Genomic DNA, 19,439 nt, shown 5'->3' with positions numbered 1-19,439 from the left:
AAGTCTGTAATATCCCAATTAGAGTTAGGTTTTCATCGCTCTCTGAACTCTCCCTCACCCAAATCAATCTGTATGCTCTCTCCCCAAATTGATCGAAGGCTCCACATTGTCGATCTTATCCAAGCGAGCGAAGATCCAAACGTTGTTGATCATAGAAGCGAGATTATGTGCAATCCTTATGCTCTTGCAGCAAAGAAGTGAGAGAAGACCAAACATTGTTGACCAGAGAAGCGTGCCCTGTGTACACTCTCTTGGGGCTTGTCGGTTCCCCCGGATAAAGAACTAGGAAAAATTGCATCGTCAGATCTCTTAGAGATTGACCCTGATAGTATAGAAAATTATGTTCTTATATCCAATGTCTTTGCTGTCAGTGGTAAATGGGAAGGTATTGAAAAAGTGAGAAAGAGAATGATTGTATCAAATTGATGTTTGTTTAGACATATAGAAAGAGGGGAAAGCTGATTGTATCAAATTGATGTTGTAATTGAATCACTTGCAGCATGTTTTTTGTAGTCTCTCACTTTTGTATCAAATAATGGTTTTGTATCAAATAAAGGGGTTGTTTGTTATTGAATCACTTGCAGCATGTTTCTACCAATTCTTAGTAAATATGGCGGCATGAAATCAGCAAGTCAGTCACCAGATTTGTCAATAATTTCCTAGTAGTAGAGGGCCACAAAAGGCCATTCTATTTGCACGGTTTCACCTTGTTATTGATATTACCTTTGTCTATCCAGGAATGCGTACAGTGTGAGACCAACGACAAAACCAAATTTACAAATGCTATATACTCCATCTAAACCAAATTTGAAAGGGCACTATACATTTCACAATGCTATACGCTCCAAAAAAAAGATCATTTTCATCTGAAAATGAATGCTCCATTTGCTAAAATCACTCCTTTATTAGTAGATCACAATCTTATGAAAAAAAAATTGACATCAAGTCACCATAAAAATTAACATAAACACCACAGAACAATTTCATTCCAACAAATTCACATAAACATTGCCCAATTTCTTCTCAACCACTGTCCAAAGAACACCACATAAATTAACAAACTACGAAATTATCAAAGTGATGTAGTCCTCCTACAAGTGACAGATTACTTCCTTATTCCACTTCAATGCTTGACGCCAAATTAAGGTCAAAACCTGGTTCCTGTAAATAAATACTTTGTGTTATATTTGGAATCAAGCAATCCTCCTGCAAGTTAAAGAAATAAAAAGCTTCAAATATCAACCATGATTAAAGCAATTACGTAAAGTAAAAGTATATAAACGTAAAACTTACCATATTAGAATTAGAAGGTTTTTTTAACTTTTCTTTTACTTTTCTCATATTGTGGTTTCATTCTTCTCTTTACCTTTTGACCTTCCTTCTTCTTCAATCCTTTGATATTTTTCATTCGACTACTAACCTTATTCTTAAGCACTTAGTCAATTTCAACTCCTTACACATTGTGAAATCTTCAAGATTCTTACTACATTCAATACGTGAATCTTTGATCATTGAAACTTGATATGTTAACCGTAGGAGTTGTGATTGAACTCTTCGAATCCAATCTTTGCCATATTCTTCTTCATTCGGTTTTCTTTCATCTAACACAATCTCACTCTTTACAGCCCTCATAAGTCTATTACAAATATATTTCTCTAGAATTTTTGTAACATTAAGTTGGCTAAACACTCTTAATATATGGCAACACAACATCCCCCACTTTCAAACTTCTTGCAACTACATTGCATCACGTCATTGTTAGTGGCACAAAATACTTCATATTCTCTCTCCTTTTTCCAATGTGGAGAAACAATATACACATGTGTGTCTTATATGTCATCCTTCACTATAAATGAATCAACACAACCATATTCCTCTTTGAAGAGGTGAAAAAATCTTGGAGTATACATTTTTTATGCTTGCTTTAGCATTGGAGACTTGAAGAAACCTAATGAAGTTACATTTTTCTCTCATTTCTCAGCCTCTAATTCCTTATTTCGTTTCTGTTCCACCACCCTATCCACCAATGCTCAAATTGCTTTTCAAGTAATCTTTCGGACATTTGTGTGCTTCTAATGCTCAATGTGAATGAATTTTTCATATAAGCCTTAGGCCATTTATCCTTCTTTTTATATATGCGAGTCAACCAACTATTCTTCATTAAATTGTAATCTTCAAGCAATTTCTTCATTTATCCTCATATTCCCTCTCGTCTTCATATTCATACATGCACTTGTTAAAATCCATCATAAATGGAGACTTATTTCTCATGTAAGAGCCAAGATGTTTCAATGCATTTTGTTGTCTAATGTGCCATGTGCACAATCCATGACATACTTGTGTCCACTCACTCTCTAAGGCACTTGCCATAACAACGTCTTGATCCGTCAAGAATGAACGAGGCTCTTTAGCACCATGTGCATTTACAAAAGTACTAAAAAGGCACTTGAAAGATTCAACAATCTCATCATACAAAAGTGCAGCCACGAAAATCACTATCGGTCTACGATGATTATATCTAGTGAATACACCCAAGGGTCTTATCCTTTCATTTGTAACAAAAGTTGTATCAAATGTTACCACATCACCAAAAGTAACATAATCGTCAACCATTTTTGTATCAGCCCAGAATATATTAGTAATTTGGTCAACATTGTTAAGTTGTAGAGCATAATAAAATTTAGGATCACCTATATTTTTCTTCTCAAAATATGTAAAAATGCTGCCAAGCTCCCTATGAGCAATATCTCCTTTCCTCCTAGATCTTAAGTATGATTTCTGATCTTCAATAACAAACTCAAGCTTAGCCCTACCACCAACTTCCTTGCTCATTAATTCTTGTGTTACTTTAGGAGTAAGCCCTGGTTCGGAAGCCAAAGCAATTGCAAATGTATGCGCCATAGCGACCTCTCTATATGACCTAAGCATGTGAGTAGTTTTTGGAGGTTGTAACTCATGATTATATTCCTCTACAAACTCATTCACTACATATTTCTCTCTCTTTATCTAAAACTATTTTTAACCTTACTTTGCAATCGGTTTTCATAGACAAACGGTGGCGAATCATGTTATCATCATCTTTCTTTCCTCTCTTGTGACCCTCCTTGCAACAAACAAGCAATTTACTAACAACTTCAATTTTTCAGTTCTTGTTATTATACTCTTTTCTAATACCAAAACTGATCTTTTTTTAATAAACTTTCCAAAACTAAAATGCACAATCTATTGTGTCAAACTCCATACCAATCCTAGGTATCTATTCTTGCTCTTCATCTATCATTGGAGGACTATCATCACAAGTGCCAATAGAGCCATCCATGTTGAAAAAAAAATTCCATAAAAAGACAATCAAATCAAACAAGAAAGAACAAAGTACTGAATATGTGATAGGTTAAGGAGTAATGCGCAAGAAAATCAAACAAGAAAGAACAAAGTATTGAATATATGATAGGTTAACGAGTAATGCGCAAGAACCAACTAAGTGAGCAATTGGGAATTCGCAACCAGGACTTAACGAAAAATAAAGTCGCCAATAGAACCTATTCTTGTGCACCTTATAAGGTTCTGGGAATTTTCAAAATCCAGAAAACAAAAGCAACAACACAAAAGCAATTGCATAACTAGAAAAATACCTAAATCAAAGAGGTTACTTATCGAAAATGTAAAACCATATGAAAAATCTTCGATCTCAACCTATACGTGGAATAAGAAGAGAAGATTTACAATTTTCTTGTTAGTTTGACAAAGAATAATTGTCTGTAGAAAATGGCAATATTTTTAGAATCTCTTTCTGAAAATTGGGATTCATTGCGCGAGACAACAAAAATTGTTGTAGTTATCCTTTATTGCATTATGATGTGCCAAATATATACATTCATTTGTGCATCTTTTACACATAAGTTCATCCCATTTTGAGTTGATTAAGAGTTGATATTGCCTAAGAAAGCTATATTTGCATATTGTAGGTGTCAAGGCAAGAAATGAAGGGAAAGAGTGCAAAATGAAGATTTGGATTCCAAAAGCGATTTTTGATCAATCGGAAGGGACCCCCGATCAATTGGACCTACCAATATGCCCTTGAATTCGTGGAGGCAGAAGCCATTTCTGATCGATCTTAATTATTTCCGATCGATCTGAGTTACTATTCACAACAAAACAAATTTCGTGAAAAAATCCAGAATTTAAGTGGGTTTGAGCCAAAATGAGCCCAACTTGTTAGAGAAACGACATAGAGGTTTAAGGAGCTATAAAAAGGTAGTTTTAGGGTTTTAGAGAGATTCTCTCCCACTTGGATTGATCTTGGAGGCTAGAGTTTTGGAGCTCTCAACGAGAAAGCCATTGAAGCTTGGAGAAGAAGGGGGTTTCTTCCCTCCTCTTTTATCCTGGTTTTTATGATTTACTTTCATTCGATTATGATGTATCTTGACTCCATGAGTGACTAGATTCTCTTGCTAGGGATCTAATGTAACCTAACTTTGATGATTCAATAAACTTAGTTTTTATTTCTCGTGATTTCTATCTATTGTTGATTGTTTATGGGTATGCTTAATGTTTTTGGATGTTTGTGTAAGAAAAACGTTTGTAAAATAGAGTTTTAGGTTTCAAAATTTTTGTTTATGCAACGGAACTTTTCTAAAACTCCATACATGTTCATGATCATTTTAGAACTACATTTAATCAACCCAAGTTTGCAGAATCCTAGTTATGTGATTAAAAAAAATACCTTTTGGATTTTCCAGATGAAGATCCACAAGGAGAGTTCAACAATCTATTGATGGTAACCCTTGAAAACTTGATTCCAAATCTAGTGTGTTGTAGATGAGATTCGGACTTCTATTACTTGCAAATCTTCCTCCTTATTCCCTAGAATCAATCCTTAATGTGGAGAGTGGTCTCTACAATAAAGATCATTAGCACCAAATTAATGAACTAAAATGAGAGAATAGCTTGGAAGGAACTTTTCACACACTTGTACGTATTGTATCTTGTATGGCCAGTCAAGCTTGGTATTTATAATACCTTTGACCGACCCCCACTCTACCGTTTCCTAGAGTGGGCCGGTTATAAGCTTGTGCAATACAACAAGCCCAGTTCTCTCTTATTTAGTTCATAACTTATTTGGTCCAACTCAATTCTTATTTGGGCTAAGAAGCGGACCTACAAGGGAAATAATATATGGGCTACACCATATTTAAAAATCTAAACCCATCATACAAGGTTTTACTTTTAAATATGAAAATTAATATTTTCCACAAAAAAACTAATATTGAATAACTCCCCATATTATCTCAAATTACAATTTGAGTCCCTCAAGTTATAATTATTTAATTCGCCTCCTCACGTAAGTACCAAATACCCATAAATTAAATACATGTCACTGACATCATATATTTAATCGATATCTATAATCCTTGAGCAAATCTGCTTAACTTGTTTGCTTGTGCTAGATTAATTAAAATTCGCTTGTAAGACTTAGGCACAAATCCAAACCCTATAAGCCACCTCAAGAGGGTATTTACAATCTCGATAGGGACGTGAATTCTATTGACTAACTACCTTCCATCATACATATAATGTGGTGACCCAACTTTATTGGAATTATTGGCCTTTAATTTAGACCTCATCCTTTGGTAAAATCGAAGTCTCATACACCATATGCACACATAATAATAGTCATCAATAAATTTGGAGCGTAAACAATTCAATAACAAATATACAAATGTACAATTGTTCATACAGTCAACTAGAACAATTGATTTGTATTTGGTCTGGTCAATACACACAAAGTGTACTAATACGATAGGGTAAAGCAATTCCCGCTTTCTGTCACTAAGATAAGCCGACTACAATATCGCACCACAACTATACCGATTGTGTGTCCAACTCTATCTAGGTTGTGACCTAATCTCATATTAATAAGAACCTATGAATTTATCTTCTGTATGCACGCATATAGCTCTACATACCAATTCATATACTATATTAAATAATAGACATATATGCCATTCATCATTCTCAATTGAAAATACAACTAAATATTTTATTCATAAAATCAAATAGTTAATGTATACATAAAATCTGGGCTTTTAGTATACACTCTCAACAGTTTGACCATCATTCAATTGATTCATTGCCTAGATTGAGACCGAAAGGAGATATCAAAGATTTGCTTCTTACCATAGACATCATAGGTTGCATGGACCATAGGAATATAGGGGCATGACCGATGTAATCGCTACATGGTTAATCCACAAATCTTAATGGGTATTTATCTCTTGAACCCGATTGTTAGGAATACAGAGATTAGGGATAGAGACACTTTTGGTGTAACTAGGAATGGAGCATCGGATAGGATAGGGAAATCAATTGTCAACAATGAGGTAGTTATTTAGGAGATTAAGCAGTCAAAGAAGTTGAATCGAATAAGGGATTCTGAAAATTAGGTACCCTATTCTTGCTTACTCGCTTAATTTAGTTGTTAATCACTTTTTAATACTTGCTTTAGTTTAGAACAAACTAAATCCAAACCAATTCACTTCTCCATTTTAGCATAATTGTAGCTTTGATTGATATTGAATTAAATTGTCAAAATCTCTGTGGGACGATACTCTACTATCTCTTTATTACTTACGCGATTTCGTATACTTGCGAATTTGCACCAACAAGTTTTTGGCGCCGTTGTCGGGGATTGAGGCAATTTTATTTTGTATTGATTTTAGTTATTAATTGTGCTAACTTGGTTTTTTTACTTTCTTGCAGAAAATTCTTTATCTTGTATGAGTTTGGGAAGGCATGCTCTTAGCTTGGATTTAGCTCGCTTAGATCCGGAGATTGAGAGAACCCATTGCAATCTTAGACGGGAGCACAACAATAATCCCATTGAAGACATGGGAGACAACTTGCAAATAAAGAATGGTGTAGAGCCCATTGGAGGCGGAGGCTTGAATGGCAATAGAAATGTAATGTTGGGAGCGGGTCTAATGAGGTGGATGGGCCTCCAAGGCAAAATGACCCCTGCTCTTTGGAGGAGTGTGCTAGGCCTACTTGGGATACCACTCCCTCTAATATCTGATATCCCCCATGAATGTTACACACTTTGAAATCAAGCCGGCGATCATAAACATAATCTCCAATTCGGTGGTCTTCTATGGTCTTCCTCACGAAGAGCCAAATATGCACCTTTCATCCTTCTTGCATATTTGTGCTACGTTTGCTATCAATGGAGCTTCGCAGGATGCTATTTTGCTGAGATTATTTCCCTTCTCTTTGAGGGACAAAGCCAAGACTTGGTTGATATTATTGCCTCCAAATTCTATTGGCACTTGGGAGGAGTTTTCAGAGCAATTTTTTATTAAATTCTTTCCTCCTTCCAAGGCGGTTCAAATTAGGAATGACATCATAACTTTTGCTCAACTTGAATTTGAATCTATCTATGAGGCATGGGAGAGATTAAAAGCTTTCATAAGGAGCTGTCCCAATCATGGCCTCCCGGAGTGGGTGGTGTATCAAGCTTTCTATATCGGTTTGGTGCGCCTACTAGGCAAATGTTGGATGCAGTCGCAGGTGGTTCATTTATGACTAAATCTCAAGAGGAGGCCCGGATTTTATTTGACAAGGTTGCTAAGACAGACAATTCTTGGCCTACGGAGAGGCTCCCTTAAAGGCAAGGCAATTAAAGAGATAGTGAGTTGATGGCTACCTCTGGTTAAGAAAATTGATGCTTGGACAATGAACTCCGCTCAAGGATTGAATGTGCTTCAAGGATTTTTAAGCATCAAGTGTGATTATTGTAGTGGAGCGCACCAAAATGGGGCATGTCTAATTGCATCTCCTTCAACCCTATGAAGCAAGTTAATGCTATTGGAGGGACCAACTTCAATAGACCACGAAATGATCCTTATTCTAGTTTTTACAATCTAGGGTTCAAAAACCATCCCAACTTCTCTTGGAACAACACCCAAAATATTCAAAATCACAACTTTTGCAAGCCCAAGAGAAGACAAGAGACATTGATGAGATGTTCTCAAAACTAGCTGGAGGCTTAGATGCAATTGCAACCCAAACCTCCCAATTCATGACCAAGATGGAGCACTACATGAACAAATCAATGTCGCCTTACAAGCTCAAGCAAATTTGATATAAAACTCAATACAAGAAACTGCCCCATTTTACAACGGTTATAAACCGTTGCACAAAATGCTTAAACCGTTGCATAATGGATTAACAACGGTTTTAGTGACCGTTGTCAAATCGAGCATTGCAATAGTGATTTGGCAACGGTTTCATAAGTCTTTTGCAACGGTCACAAAACACGTTGTAAATGATACTATCGACAACGTTTTTAACTCTATTAGGTAACAATTAAAAAATGTTACGATAGTGCATTTTGATGACGGTTTATAAACTGTTGTATATTTTAATTAATTTGCAAGGGTTTCATAATTGTTGTGTGCTAGTATTTTTGTAACGGTTAATAAACCATTACAAAAATAAAGCAACGGTTTTTTAACTGTTGCGTTTTGGTATTTGGCAACGGTTAACAAACAGTTGCCAGAAAATGCAACGATTAAGAAACGTTGTTAGAGTTGTTTTAGGCAACATGTATAGAAACGTTGCTTTAGTCTATTAGTAATGAAATTTATAACTGTTGCGAAATCATGAAATGCGCAACGTTGTAAATTAAATGGCAACATTTTACGTTTTTAAAAATCATGGACATTCTCAACGTTTATGTTGGTAATTTGCAACTGTTTTGGAACCGTTGCGATCTAATCATTATTTGTAATAGTTTGTGAAACCATTGTAAAACGATTTTCTTTTTTTCCTGTGATGCATTTCATACATTAATCATCCCATCATTCAAATCAATGCACATCAGACAAGACTATAAAGAAATAGTAATACATAAAGTTACTAATATTATCTCAGACAACAGTAACTGATCCAATTTGCATACATATCCTCAGTTGGATACATATAACTAAAAATGTCAGAAGCATAATTCAACAACATAAATTCAAAGAATTGCAGTTCACAAAATTAAAGGAGTGGAATAGCTTTATCAGCTAACAAGTTTTCAGATATTGTCTTGTCCAACTTGATCATGATCTCCTTGCTCAACTTCATTTCCCTCTTCATTGTGCTACAAACAAAATTAACATCATAAAAAATAAAATAGATTGTTAAGAAATTGGGCTGTCAGGTAAAATAAATTTATAAATAAGTTATTGAACTCAAGATTAAGAACCCTAAATCCAAAAATATATACAGATTGATTACTAAGAATGGCAAGGAATAAATGGGATTCTACATACATATGCGTGTGTGTGTGCACCCTAAACTAGAATTGCAAGATATACCATATTGGATAAACAATAATCTCATTATATAAGAGCATTCGAATAGTCTTCATTCCTAAATTATGATTAATTGAGATAACAAGTGTTTAATTACCTGATCCATGATATTTGTAGCCGTGAAAGATCGTTGGACGTTGACACGAGGAGCACTTGAAGCATCTTGAGGTGAGCCGCTGTTAGTCATAGGAGAATGAACCAATCCAGGAGGTAGTTCCACATTGGGATAAGCTGCTGCTGCTATATTTGCAATGAAAGTATTCAAACCAGTGATCATTGCCTGATACCTTTCCTCAAGCTCCATTATCATTCTATGTCCAGCAGCCAAGCTTTCAGAGGATTGTGCACTTGTCATATTTTTCTTCAAATCTGAAGGTGCAACTCCTTTTCCATAAAGAGGCGCACGACCAGGATGATCTTTTAACGCTTTCTTCAAGAAATTCTCCCTCCCAGTGCTACTCTCAGGGGTGTCAATTGATTGGGAGGATAAATTTTCAAGCTCAATCTGCAAAAAATACAAAAAATAAGTGAACTTATTTTTAAATCTCCTTATTTCTAATTTATAAAAAAATTAATGCTATATTGCTCACTCTTGTATCTTCATCAAGTTTTAATGTCCCTTCCTTTCTCTTTCAAGTCAACATAAACATATCTACTTCGGATGGTTCATCTTCACTTTGTCTTTTCCTCTTCTGGCAAATTCAAAATTTCGCATAAGCATGCTAAGATGTATAATATAACTAATTAATATGAATGCTTCAAACCAACCTCCTCTTCTCGCACTCGAGCAAAACTTTTTGATCCCATAGTATGACTATACTTTGCCTCCATCCTATTCTTTGTATTGGCCTCACTTCTTAACTGCAAGTAAATTGGTATTCACAACTCCAGTTCAGTTTAAACATTAAAAAAAAATCCCTAGAATCCTTTTTGTAGTGCCAAAATCCAGATACTGTCAACCATGGAAAGTAGGGATGTCAAACTATGGGCAAATCAGAGGAAAAGAGAGAGCCTCAATAATGAACTAAAAGATCTCCCAATACCATAGTAAGAGCAACCATAATCATTCAATGGTAGATATGAATTATATGCCAAGAGAGGAGCTCTTATGCCTTAGTGGTGGCCTGCTCCTTATCACTTGCACTAGGTGAAAGGTTTGATCCCCTCCTTCCTTGAAAAGGTAATTATATAACCACATGTTGACTTATCGATGAAAAGGACAATCCTTAATAGCTTGATAAGAATCAAGCAAATTGTTTACCGTAATGTTGTAGTAACTTAGATGCCTCTGATCACTGCTGCAAAGAATTTCATTCATCTACCTTGCTTTCATGCATCAAAATTAAAACAGAAAACATAGGAATGAATTGACTGATTAGAGCAAATTCAACCTAGATGTGTATCACAATTACCTTAGATTGGCTGCTGAAAGTGTCATGTAAGAAACTAAAATTGTAGGTATAATCTAACATCACTAAACAACACATCCACAATACAGAAATTAACCACTCAAATACACGTTTTAGTCACCAACAGGATTTCTGACATTCTCGTGAAGAATCAAAAAGTAGCTAAAAAAGGAATGCAGAGCATACACAAGGAAAAAAAAGAAAAAGGGAAGTGAATAATTGAAGACAAAGGAACTTCAAGACACAATGCATGGTACGAATGAAGTAAAAGCATTGCCATTTTGCCAGGTACCCACGCAGTTTGAGGAAGGAAAAAATGTTGATTGTTTCAAGGGAAAACAATTTTTATGAAAACGTGCATTATATTGCATCACAAGCCTATACCAAAAATTGGGATGAATATACAACCAGAGTCCATTAAGCATTAATAAAAGAAACAGGACATTAAAAGGATTCATTGGACAGTTTTTCCAAAGAAACTCATCTCCAAATAATCGTAACTCACATTTAATGTAACTAAAAATATTAAAAAAATTCATCAAAACCAGAAAATGTACCTCAGCCTTCTTTGAACTCCATCTTTTCACAGGTTTTTTCCATTGGATAATGGGTACCGCCTCATGACGATCTTTTAGGTGTGCAGATATTGTAGTGTGTTTCTTAAAATGTTTTCTCTTCAATCGGCTTTTCTAGCAGCGCCAAGCAGATGCAACGGTGGCCAATACCCATCTTTTTGCAAGTTCATCAATGATGAATTTTTCCTGCATCATCTTATATTAGTATAAGAAAATTTGAATTGGAAGAAACAAAAATCATGAATATATAACCTGAATCAGTTTCCATAAGTCATCCTTCTCTTTTTTAGGCAGTTTCTTCCAACTTTTGAGGCTAAGGGGAACAAGCTGGGCATTCCTAGCCAATGTTCCTATGTATGAGCTCAATGATGCAACATGACTCTCTGGACCAATGGGCTGATTTTTATCGTTCAATATAATAGTAGGCCGATCATTGAGACCCCGACCTACTATATTCAAACACCTTGTTTTTCTCCTGTATACCCTCTTCTTAGGTCCTTTTCTAAGATAAAATTATGTTAGTATATTTGTAAAAAGATAACATATAAAGCAACATATTGCAAATATTACCTTGACCAACCAGATTGTTAGGAACTATTGGCTCATTTTCCAATCCATCAGTACGTTCATCTTCCATGTCAGTAGGTTCACCATCAGTTTCTTGCTCTAACTCCTCCTCCATAGCATACATTGGATCAAGATCAGATTCTTCATCCCCGTCCATGCCACTTGAATTATCAGCACTACCACCATCACTGGAATCTGAATTCTCTTCACTTTGACTTTCAGTTTGTATCTCTCGTGGTTGTCGCAACCATATAGGGACACAATCAAGTTTAGTCTGAGAATGCGATGTTGCTCGCTTAGTTTTTTGTTGTACATCTTTACATTTACTTTTAGAACCACTTCGATTTTCAGCTTGTAAGTTTCCTCCAAACCCACTAGATTGTCCACCTTCTAAGCTTCCCCTAGAACCAGTTACTCGTCCTCCAATCTGCAAGTTTTCTCCAGATCTAGCTTGCTGGTTGCAAGAAGGAAATCCTCTTGCATCCTTTTGTTTTCCGGCTTGAGGACTTACTTTCTTAGTAACTCTAGATGAGTTTTTCTTCTCCTTTCCCATTTAAAAACTGCATAAATAAAATAAAAAATACATTAGTGCATAAAAAGTAGCATAAAATAGTTACAAAAATAGCACAAATCATTTTTCAAATAAAGCAACTTACAAGACTTCAACACAAGAAATACCATAAAATTGAAACAAAGTAACACAGAACAAACTCTGAACTTACATAAATATCATTGAAGCCTTATAGAAAAAACAACTATAAATTGTCCTTCCAATCCGTCAATTATCTGATTTCCATGTCATCGGTACTCAGCTCACCATCCATGTCAAAATTGTCTCTTGGTATTGCTTTGATAACATTATACCAATCATGCTCCATAGGATCTTGGACATAAAAAAACCTGATGCACTTGGGATGCTAACACAAAAGGATCATTTTTGTAAATCAATTTCTTAAACTTAACCACTTGAAACTGAAATTCATCTCTCCTCCATTGGAACCAATCACAGTCAAACAATACAAAGCTTTGATGTCCATAATAATCTAACTCAATTATTTGCTTCAGTACTCCATAGTAAGTAACATCACCAGTAATTGGATTTTGATCCTTGTTGCTTGCAAAGCTTGAAGTAGAAGCAGTAACTGCAACCTCGCTATTCTGAGTTCTCTTTCCCACATCACGTTCAAGAACACGAAACCTAAAACGATTTATAATGTAACCTTTGAATCTTTTGGCAACGTAGTTAGGGCCACGTGATAACCATTTGATTCCTTCAGATAATTGTTCATTTTGCACCCGTGCTGCAAACCACTAATGAAATTCTTTGCTGTGGTCATGTTCAGTAGCCCACTGTCTTGACTTTTTAGGATATCGTTGATTTTTCATTATCTCACGATGTTCTCTACATATAAAGAACATATACTATAGGTGAGTAACTGTAAATTAGTGTTAAAATAGTAGCCAAAACTAGTAGGACTTAGAATAGAAGCTTACTCAATATATGAACTAATCTCATCAGTGTTAAACAACACATATCTATGTGCTTGAACCCAAGTGATCTCAGTTAGCGCAAACATTTCACCATTCCCTAGTGGTCGACCATCCCGTGTTATAATAGTTGGGCCTTGTACTTCAGTACCAACATTGTCAGAATTTCTCGATACTCTAGTAAATCGTGTATCAACACTCTCGTGAAGATACCTAGAGCAAAACGTCAAACACTCTTCAGCTATGTAACCCTCTACAATAGAACCTTCTGGTCGACTTCTATTTTGAACATATGATTTTAGAACACCAAGATACCTATGAAGAGTTACAAACTAAAGTTAGAATACTTGGAACCAATAACTTAATACGTAAAAGATTTAATATTTTGAACCGGTCCACCAAGCCTAACCTCATGCGCTAGATGAATTGGTAAGTGCATCATAATATCAAAAAAAGATGGAGGAAAAATCATTTCCAGTCTACAAAGCGTTTCAGCAATTTCTCCTTCTAACTTATCAATTTCATCCAAGTCAATGACCTTCGCGCAAAGACCTCTGAAAAAGTCCCCTAGTTTAATCAATGGCTCTGTAATATTAGTAGGCAAGGATCTTCGTACAGCCAGTTGAAGCAAATAATGCAAAATGAAATGAAAATCATGACTCTTAAGTCCAGATACTTTATGTCCCTTGATTTGCACGCATCGAGAAATGTTTGATGCATACCCATCTGGAAGTCTAACTCCTTTTAGCACCTTACAGAAATTGTCTTTCTCCTTTGATCCCATAGAGAATATTGCAGGAGGCAAATATATTTTATTGGATTCACCTACTCTTGCATGAAGTTCATGTCTAACCCCAATGTCTTCTAAATCAAGGCGGCCTTTCAAATGATCTTTTGATTTTCCTTGCATATCTAATAGTGTTCCAAGTACCTTATCACATACATTTTTCTCAATATGCATCACATCGAGGTTATGGTTTAATATATTGAATTTCCAATATGGTAACTCAAAGAATATGTTTTTTTTCTTCCATGGACTACTATCTTTGTCTCTTTTCTTTGACTGAGTCTTCCAAAACTTATTTTCTATGTCCTTCACATGCTCAAAAACATTAGACCCAGATAAAAGAGGTGGGGTAGCACCCAATTCCTTTCCGTCATAGAATGACTTTTTATCATGACGCCATTTATGATTCAAATGTAGGAACTTGCGGTGTCCTAGATAACAAAACTTTCGACTATTGCGCAGGTAGATAGATTTGGTGTCATAACAACAAACAGGACATGCTAAACTCCCTTTTGTACTCCACCCCGATAACATGGCATATGCAGGAAAATCATTTATTGTCCAGAATAAAGCAGCACGCATCTGGAAATACTCACGCTTTGAGGCATCGTAGGTCTTTACCCCAAAATCCCAAAGTTCTTTCAACTCCTCTATTACTGGCTGCAAATAAACATCAATGTCGTTACCTGGAGACTCTTTTCCAGGAATAAGAAGAGCCATTATAAAATTGGGAGGCTTCATACACATCCATGGAGGTAAATTATATGACATAAGAACTACAGGCCACATACTATACTGAATACTCATTGTTCTAAATGGATTGAAACCATCACTGGATAAACCAAGTCTTACATTGCGAGGGTCGCTAGCAAAACTTGGGTCAAAAGAATCTAAAACTCTCCAAGCTTCCGAGTCTGCTGGATGCCTCAATTTACCATCTTCTGTACGATCATTTTCATGCCAACTCATAGATGCAGAAACTTTTGAACACATAAAAAGACGCTGAAGCCTTGATTTTATAGGAAAATGACGCAATATTTTTTCTGGAATCCGTTTCTTGGTATGGAATGAAACATCTTTAGATGATAAACCAATTTAACAAACACTTTTCCCCTTCTCTGAACCCATGTCCTCATCTGTGACCCATCTAGAAGCATCACATTTACTACAAAAATCAGCATTTGCATGTTCTTTCCAAAACAACATACAATCATTTTTACAAGCATCAATTTTCTTGTATCCAAGACCTAACCCCCGCATCATGCTTCTAGTCTCATTAAAACTTTTTGGAATTGTCTTTAATTGTGGGACTGAAAATCTTAGAATCTCTAAAATTGTTGTGAAACATGCAGCGGTCATTCCATGGAGGCACTTTGCTAGGAATAATCGAACAATGAAATTAAGTTTGCTAACTGGAGCTCCTGAAAAGAGATCTTGTTTACAATCTTCCAATAACTGAGATAACTTCTCCACATCAATATCAACCCATTCTCTATGCTCATCATTGTTGGCATCTTCTTCATCCTCGAGGTGTTCAAAAATATAGGGATGCGCATCATACAATAACCCCTCTATACCATCACGGATATGTGGCAAGTCATCATTCGTATAATGAAACTCATCATTAGAGGATGAGACACCCTCCCCATGAAAATACCAATTGGTATATGACTGGTCAATCCCTTTAATGATCATATGAGTATATACCACATCCCGACTTCCCCACTCACAATTGTGACAATTCACACAAGTACACAAAATCTTTCCTCCTTGTTATGTGTTAGCAAATGCAAAATCAAGGAAGTTTACCATCCCTTCTGTGTATAAAGTCCCAGTTCTATCACAATGTATCCAATCTTATCCATATGTGATGCACTCAAAAAACTGGAACATAAAACATAGTAGTAACAGACAATTTTAAATGATATACACAAAGGAAAATTTGCATGAAAATAATCTTACAAACATCTAAAGCAATGTCATACCAAAATCAAGAAAAACATAACTCTTAGGATAATTTTGATATCATTCACAACAATATATTGAAGCAATTCAAAGGGGAAAGTTTATGATGAGCAAGCAAAATCACAGCAAAAAACATTATTGTTTTGGATTTATATTCAATGATATAATTACTTTATTAAACGCACCCACAATCATGGAGAGTTAATTGTTGTGGTACGATATATAATCAGAATATTGCATATATATAATCAGAATATTGTGGTATTTATTGAAATCTTGTGAGATCATGGAGAGCATGAGGAAGAAGATGCGAAAGCAAATCAAAGTATATTGCATACTTTTGTCGATTGATCATGATGAGAAAGCAAATCAAAGTATATTGCAATCGGTCACAGAGAATATCATCTTAAATTATTCTCTTGTCTCTATTTGATGTCGATTGATCATGATATGAAAGCAAATCAAAGTAGGGACAACCAAAAGCAAGCAAAATCACAGCAAAATGATACCGAAAATAGACCACAAAAAGCCCCAAATCAAGCAATAAGAGGAGAAGCCTAACCAAGTGAACCGAAGTTGAGAAATCAAAAGAGACAATAACCTACCATTGGAAGTCGACGGCAGCGCAGAAGAGGGTCACCAGCGGAGAAGAGAGCCTTAGGTTGAGATTGACTTAGGTTTAGACCACAGCTAGCTTATCGGACGTTCTCGCATCATCCTCGCATCCTCAAGAAAAGATAGACTTAGGTTTAGAAGTGAGATTGAGGTGGAGAAGAGAGAAGAGAGGGAAGAGCTAGGGATTGAAATTTTTGGTATTACGCTTTTTTGACTTTGGAGACCGAAGGAAACGGCATCGTTGTATTAGTTTTTTTTATGAAATTAACAAGATAAATATATTGTATATATATAATCAGAATATATAAATTTGATTTAATTTAATAAGTAATATATTAAATATTACCATAAATACAAACCGTAAAAAGACAATTAAATAATTATTATTAAATTTCATATTAGAAAATACTTTATTAAGTATAATAGTAAAAAATACACTCCATACAATACATACATAAGATTAAAATCAATTATTTATATAAGGAAAGATATATTCAATTTTTTAAGTTTTTATCCGGTTCTTTTTTTTACCTACACGTGGGAACAAAGGCTCACCCCCGACCCCAGCCACACATAAATTTTGTGGTTGAGGTGAGACTCGAACCAGAAACCTCCGCTTTAAGAGGCCCAAAACTAAGTTATGCCATGTAGCTAGGATGTATATATGACACAACCACAAAAACTCAAGGAACACAATTCACAGAAACTCACGTTTATCCTAATAAGGAATAATATTCTATAGCTACAACTCCAAAAGGAGCTATTTTGATGCAATGCGGAAGATCAAACAACTTAAATCATTCACGATGAGTCCACCAAGAACAATGTGATCAGAGAAATCCCAAACTTTATAATGTTTTGTTGGGCTTCAAAATAGCAGCTTTCGGGCTTCATAAGGTCTCTCAACCGGGATTTCCCCATGTTAACCTTTAGGTCTTCTAAATCAGTCCTCGGAAACATATTAGAATAGGCAAACACACAAGTGGTTGAAAAGTTATGGGTGGTCAAAGTTACTAAACGGCAACATTTCCTCAAAACCGTTGTACGACCATTGCCAATTCCTCCCACAATAGCAACATTTCCTCGAAAACCATTGCAAGTAGTAGTCACAACGGAAAGGTTTTTTCAACACCGTTACAAGATGGAGTCACAACGGCAACGTTTACATAAACCGTTGCATAACCGTTACAAGTTCAAGTAACAACATCAACATTTTCTTGAAACCGTTGCAAGATGGATCCACAACGGCAACGTTTCCAAGAACCTTTGCAAGTTGAAGTTACAATGACAACGGTTTCTTGAAACCGTGGCACAACCGTTGCAAGTTGAACTCACAATGACAACGTTTTCTTTAAACTGTTGCATAACCGTTGTTAAATGCATAAACCTTTAACAACAGTTTTATAAACCATTGTAATTGAAAAATTATGCGATGGTTATACTTTAACCGTTGCCAATATACCAAGTTTTGCAACATATTTTTTAACTGTTGCTTAACTGTTGCGGAAATCTAGATTTGCAACATTTATAAAACCGTTGCAAAATGGGGTAGTTTCTTGTAGTGACTATGGAGTTTCCATCCGGAATCTTGAGGTTCACGTGGGAAAATAGCTAGTCTATATCAAATAGATAAATGGGTACCTTGCCAAGCCAATCAGAGGTGAATCCAAAAGGGAAGGGGAAGGAGTAATGCTTGGCAATTACACTCCGAAATGGTAATTTGATTAAAACTATTGTTGATCTAGATGTTGAAAAAAGGAAAAAAATTACAGGAAATCAAGTTGTAGGAAGCTGATTCTGGAAAAGGGGTACAGGGGCAAAATCCAATCGATCGGACCCTCGCCTTGATTGATCGATCCAGTGCAACAGTTGTAGATAATGTGAAAAATAGTAGTGTAGGGCAGTCACGGCATGCAGTTGAGCTGGATTGGCCCGATAGTTCTCTTTCTGCACCTCCAGTGAAAGCATATGTGCCACCTATCCCATTTTCTCAAAGATTGAAGGGTGCCAAGAAGGATGATCAATTCTTTAAGTTCTTGGAGATATTCAAGAAGCTTGAAGTAAACCTTCTATTTGCCGAAGGCTTAGAGCAAATCCCTAGCAATGCTAAATTCATGAAGGAGATTCCTATCCAAGAAGCGAAGGCTTAAGGAGCATGAGAATATTCAACTCATGGAAGAATGTTGTGCCTTTGTGCAAAGGAAGCTCCCAATCAAGTAAGAAGATCCGGGAAGTTTCACAATCCCATACACCATTGGAAGCACCTTGATTGAAAGATCTTTGTGTGATCTAGGAACTAGCATAAATTTGATGTCATTGTCGGTTGCTAAGCAAATTGGGTTGAAGGAGATTAGTCCAACCACTGTGTCTTTGCAAATGGAAGATAGATCTATCAAATATTCTCTTGGCATAGTGGAAGATGTCTTGGTGAAAGTAGGTAAGCTAATGTTCCAGGTTGATTTTCTCATCTTGGATATGGAAGCCATCCCTACTAATCCCATTATCTTGGAAAGGCCATTTTTGAGCATCGGAGAGCTTTGATTGATGCTGAGAAAGGGAAGCTCACTTTGAGAGGAGCAGGAGGTGACTAAATCACTTTCAAGGTGTTTGGAGCTCGGAAGCTAGTAGAAATCTCTCAACAATGCCTCCAAATGGATCGTATGGACATGGTCATCTC

The 19,439-nt window shown here is 35.8% G+C and overlaps 2 protein-coding genes and 1 non-coding gene across 7 annotated transcripts; all 3 read right to left on the bottom strand.

The window, feature by feature from the left end:
- Positions 1–1,165: 1,165 nt before the first annotated feature.
- On the bottom strand, positions 1,166–16,960 carry LOC119980448. 5 transcript variants are annotated; one of them, XR_005463882.1, is made up of 6 exons: positions 13,402–13,708; positions 12,630–13,309; positions 11,911–12,467; positions 11,593–11,837; positions 11,323–11,526; positions 1,166–1,206 (listed from the first exon to the last, which is right to left on the bottom strand). XR_005463882.1 is itself a non-coding variant. In XM_038823175.1 (5 exons), exons 3-5 carry the CDS (start codon positions 12,458–12,460, stop codon positions 11,455–11,457), a joined length of 867 nt encoding a protein of 288 aa, XP_038679103.1. In that variant the 5' UTR covers positions 12,461–12,467; positions 12,630–13,309; positions 16,753–16,960; the 3' UTR covers positions 11,170–11,454. The 5 variants fall into 5 exon arrangements, 4 of the variants coding, with proteins under 4 accessions (XP_038679103.1, XP_038679082.1, XP_038679094.1 ...); XM_038823175.1 differs by lacking the exons at positions 1,166–1,206; positions 13,402–13,708 and adding an exon at positions 16,753–16,960 and having other exon boundaries at positions 11,170–11,526; XM_038823154.1 differs by lacking the exon at positions 1,166–1,206 and having other exon boundaries at positions 11,170–11,526.
- On the bottom strand, positions 7,382–7,487 carry LOC119983945. The gene has a single exon (XR_005464803.1). It is a non-coding gene; the product is annotated as a small nucleolar RNA R71 (small nucleolar RNA).
- On the bottom strand, positions 8,930–10,420 carry LOC119980476. Its single transcript, XM_038823183.1, has 4 exons — positions 10,125–10,420; positions 9,947–10,048; positions 9,454–9,861; positions 8,930–9,142 (listed from the first exon to the last, which is right to left on the bottom strand). The coding sequence occupies exons 3-4, from the start codon at positions 9,709–9,711 to the stop codon at positions 9,077–9,079; spliced, it is 324 nt and encodes a 107-aa protein (XP_038679111.1). The 5' UTR covers positions 9,712–9,861; positions 9,947–10,048; positions 10,125–10,420; the 3' UTR covers positions 8,930–9,076.
- Positions 16,961–19,439: the final 2,479 nt, after the last annotated feature.

This window comes from Tripterygium wilfordii, chromosome 2 (genome assembly GCF_013401445.1).
Source record: "Tripterygium wilfordii isolate XIE 37 chromosome 2, ASM1340144v1, whole genome shotgun sequence".
Classification (NCBI taxonomy): Eukaryota; Viridiplantae; Streptophyta; class Magnoliopsida; order Celastrales; family Celastraceae; genus Tripterygium; species Tripterygium wilfordii.
This window is presented reverse-complemented; position numbering and strand designations above follow the sequence as displayed.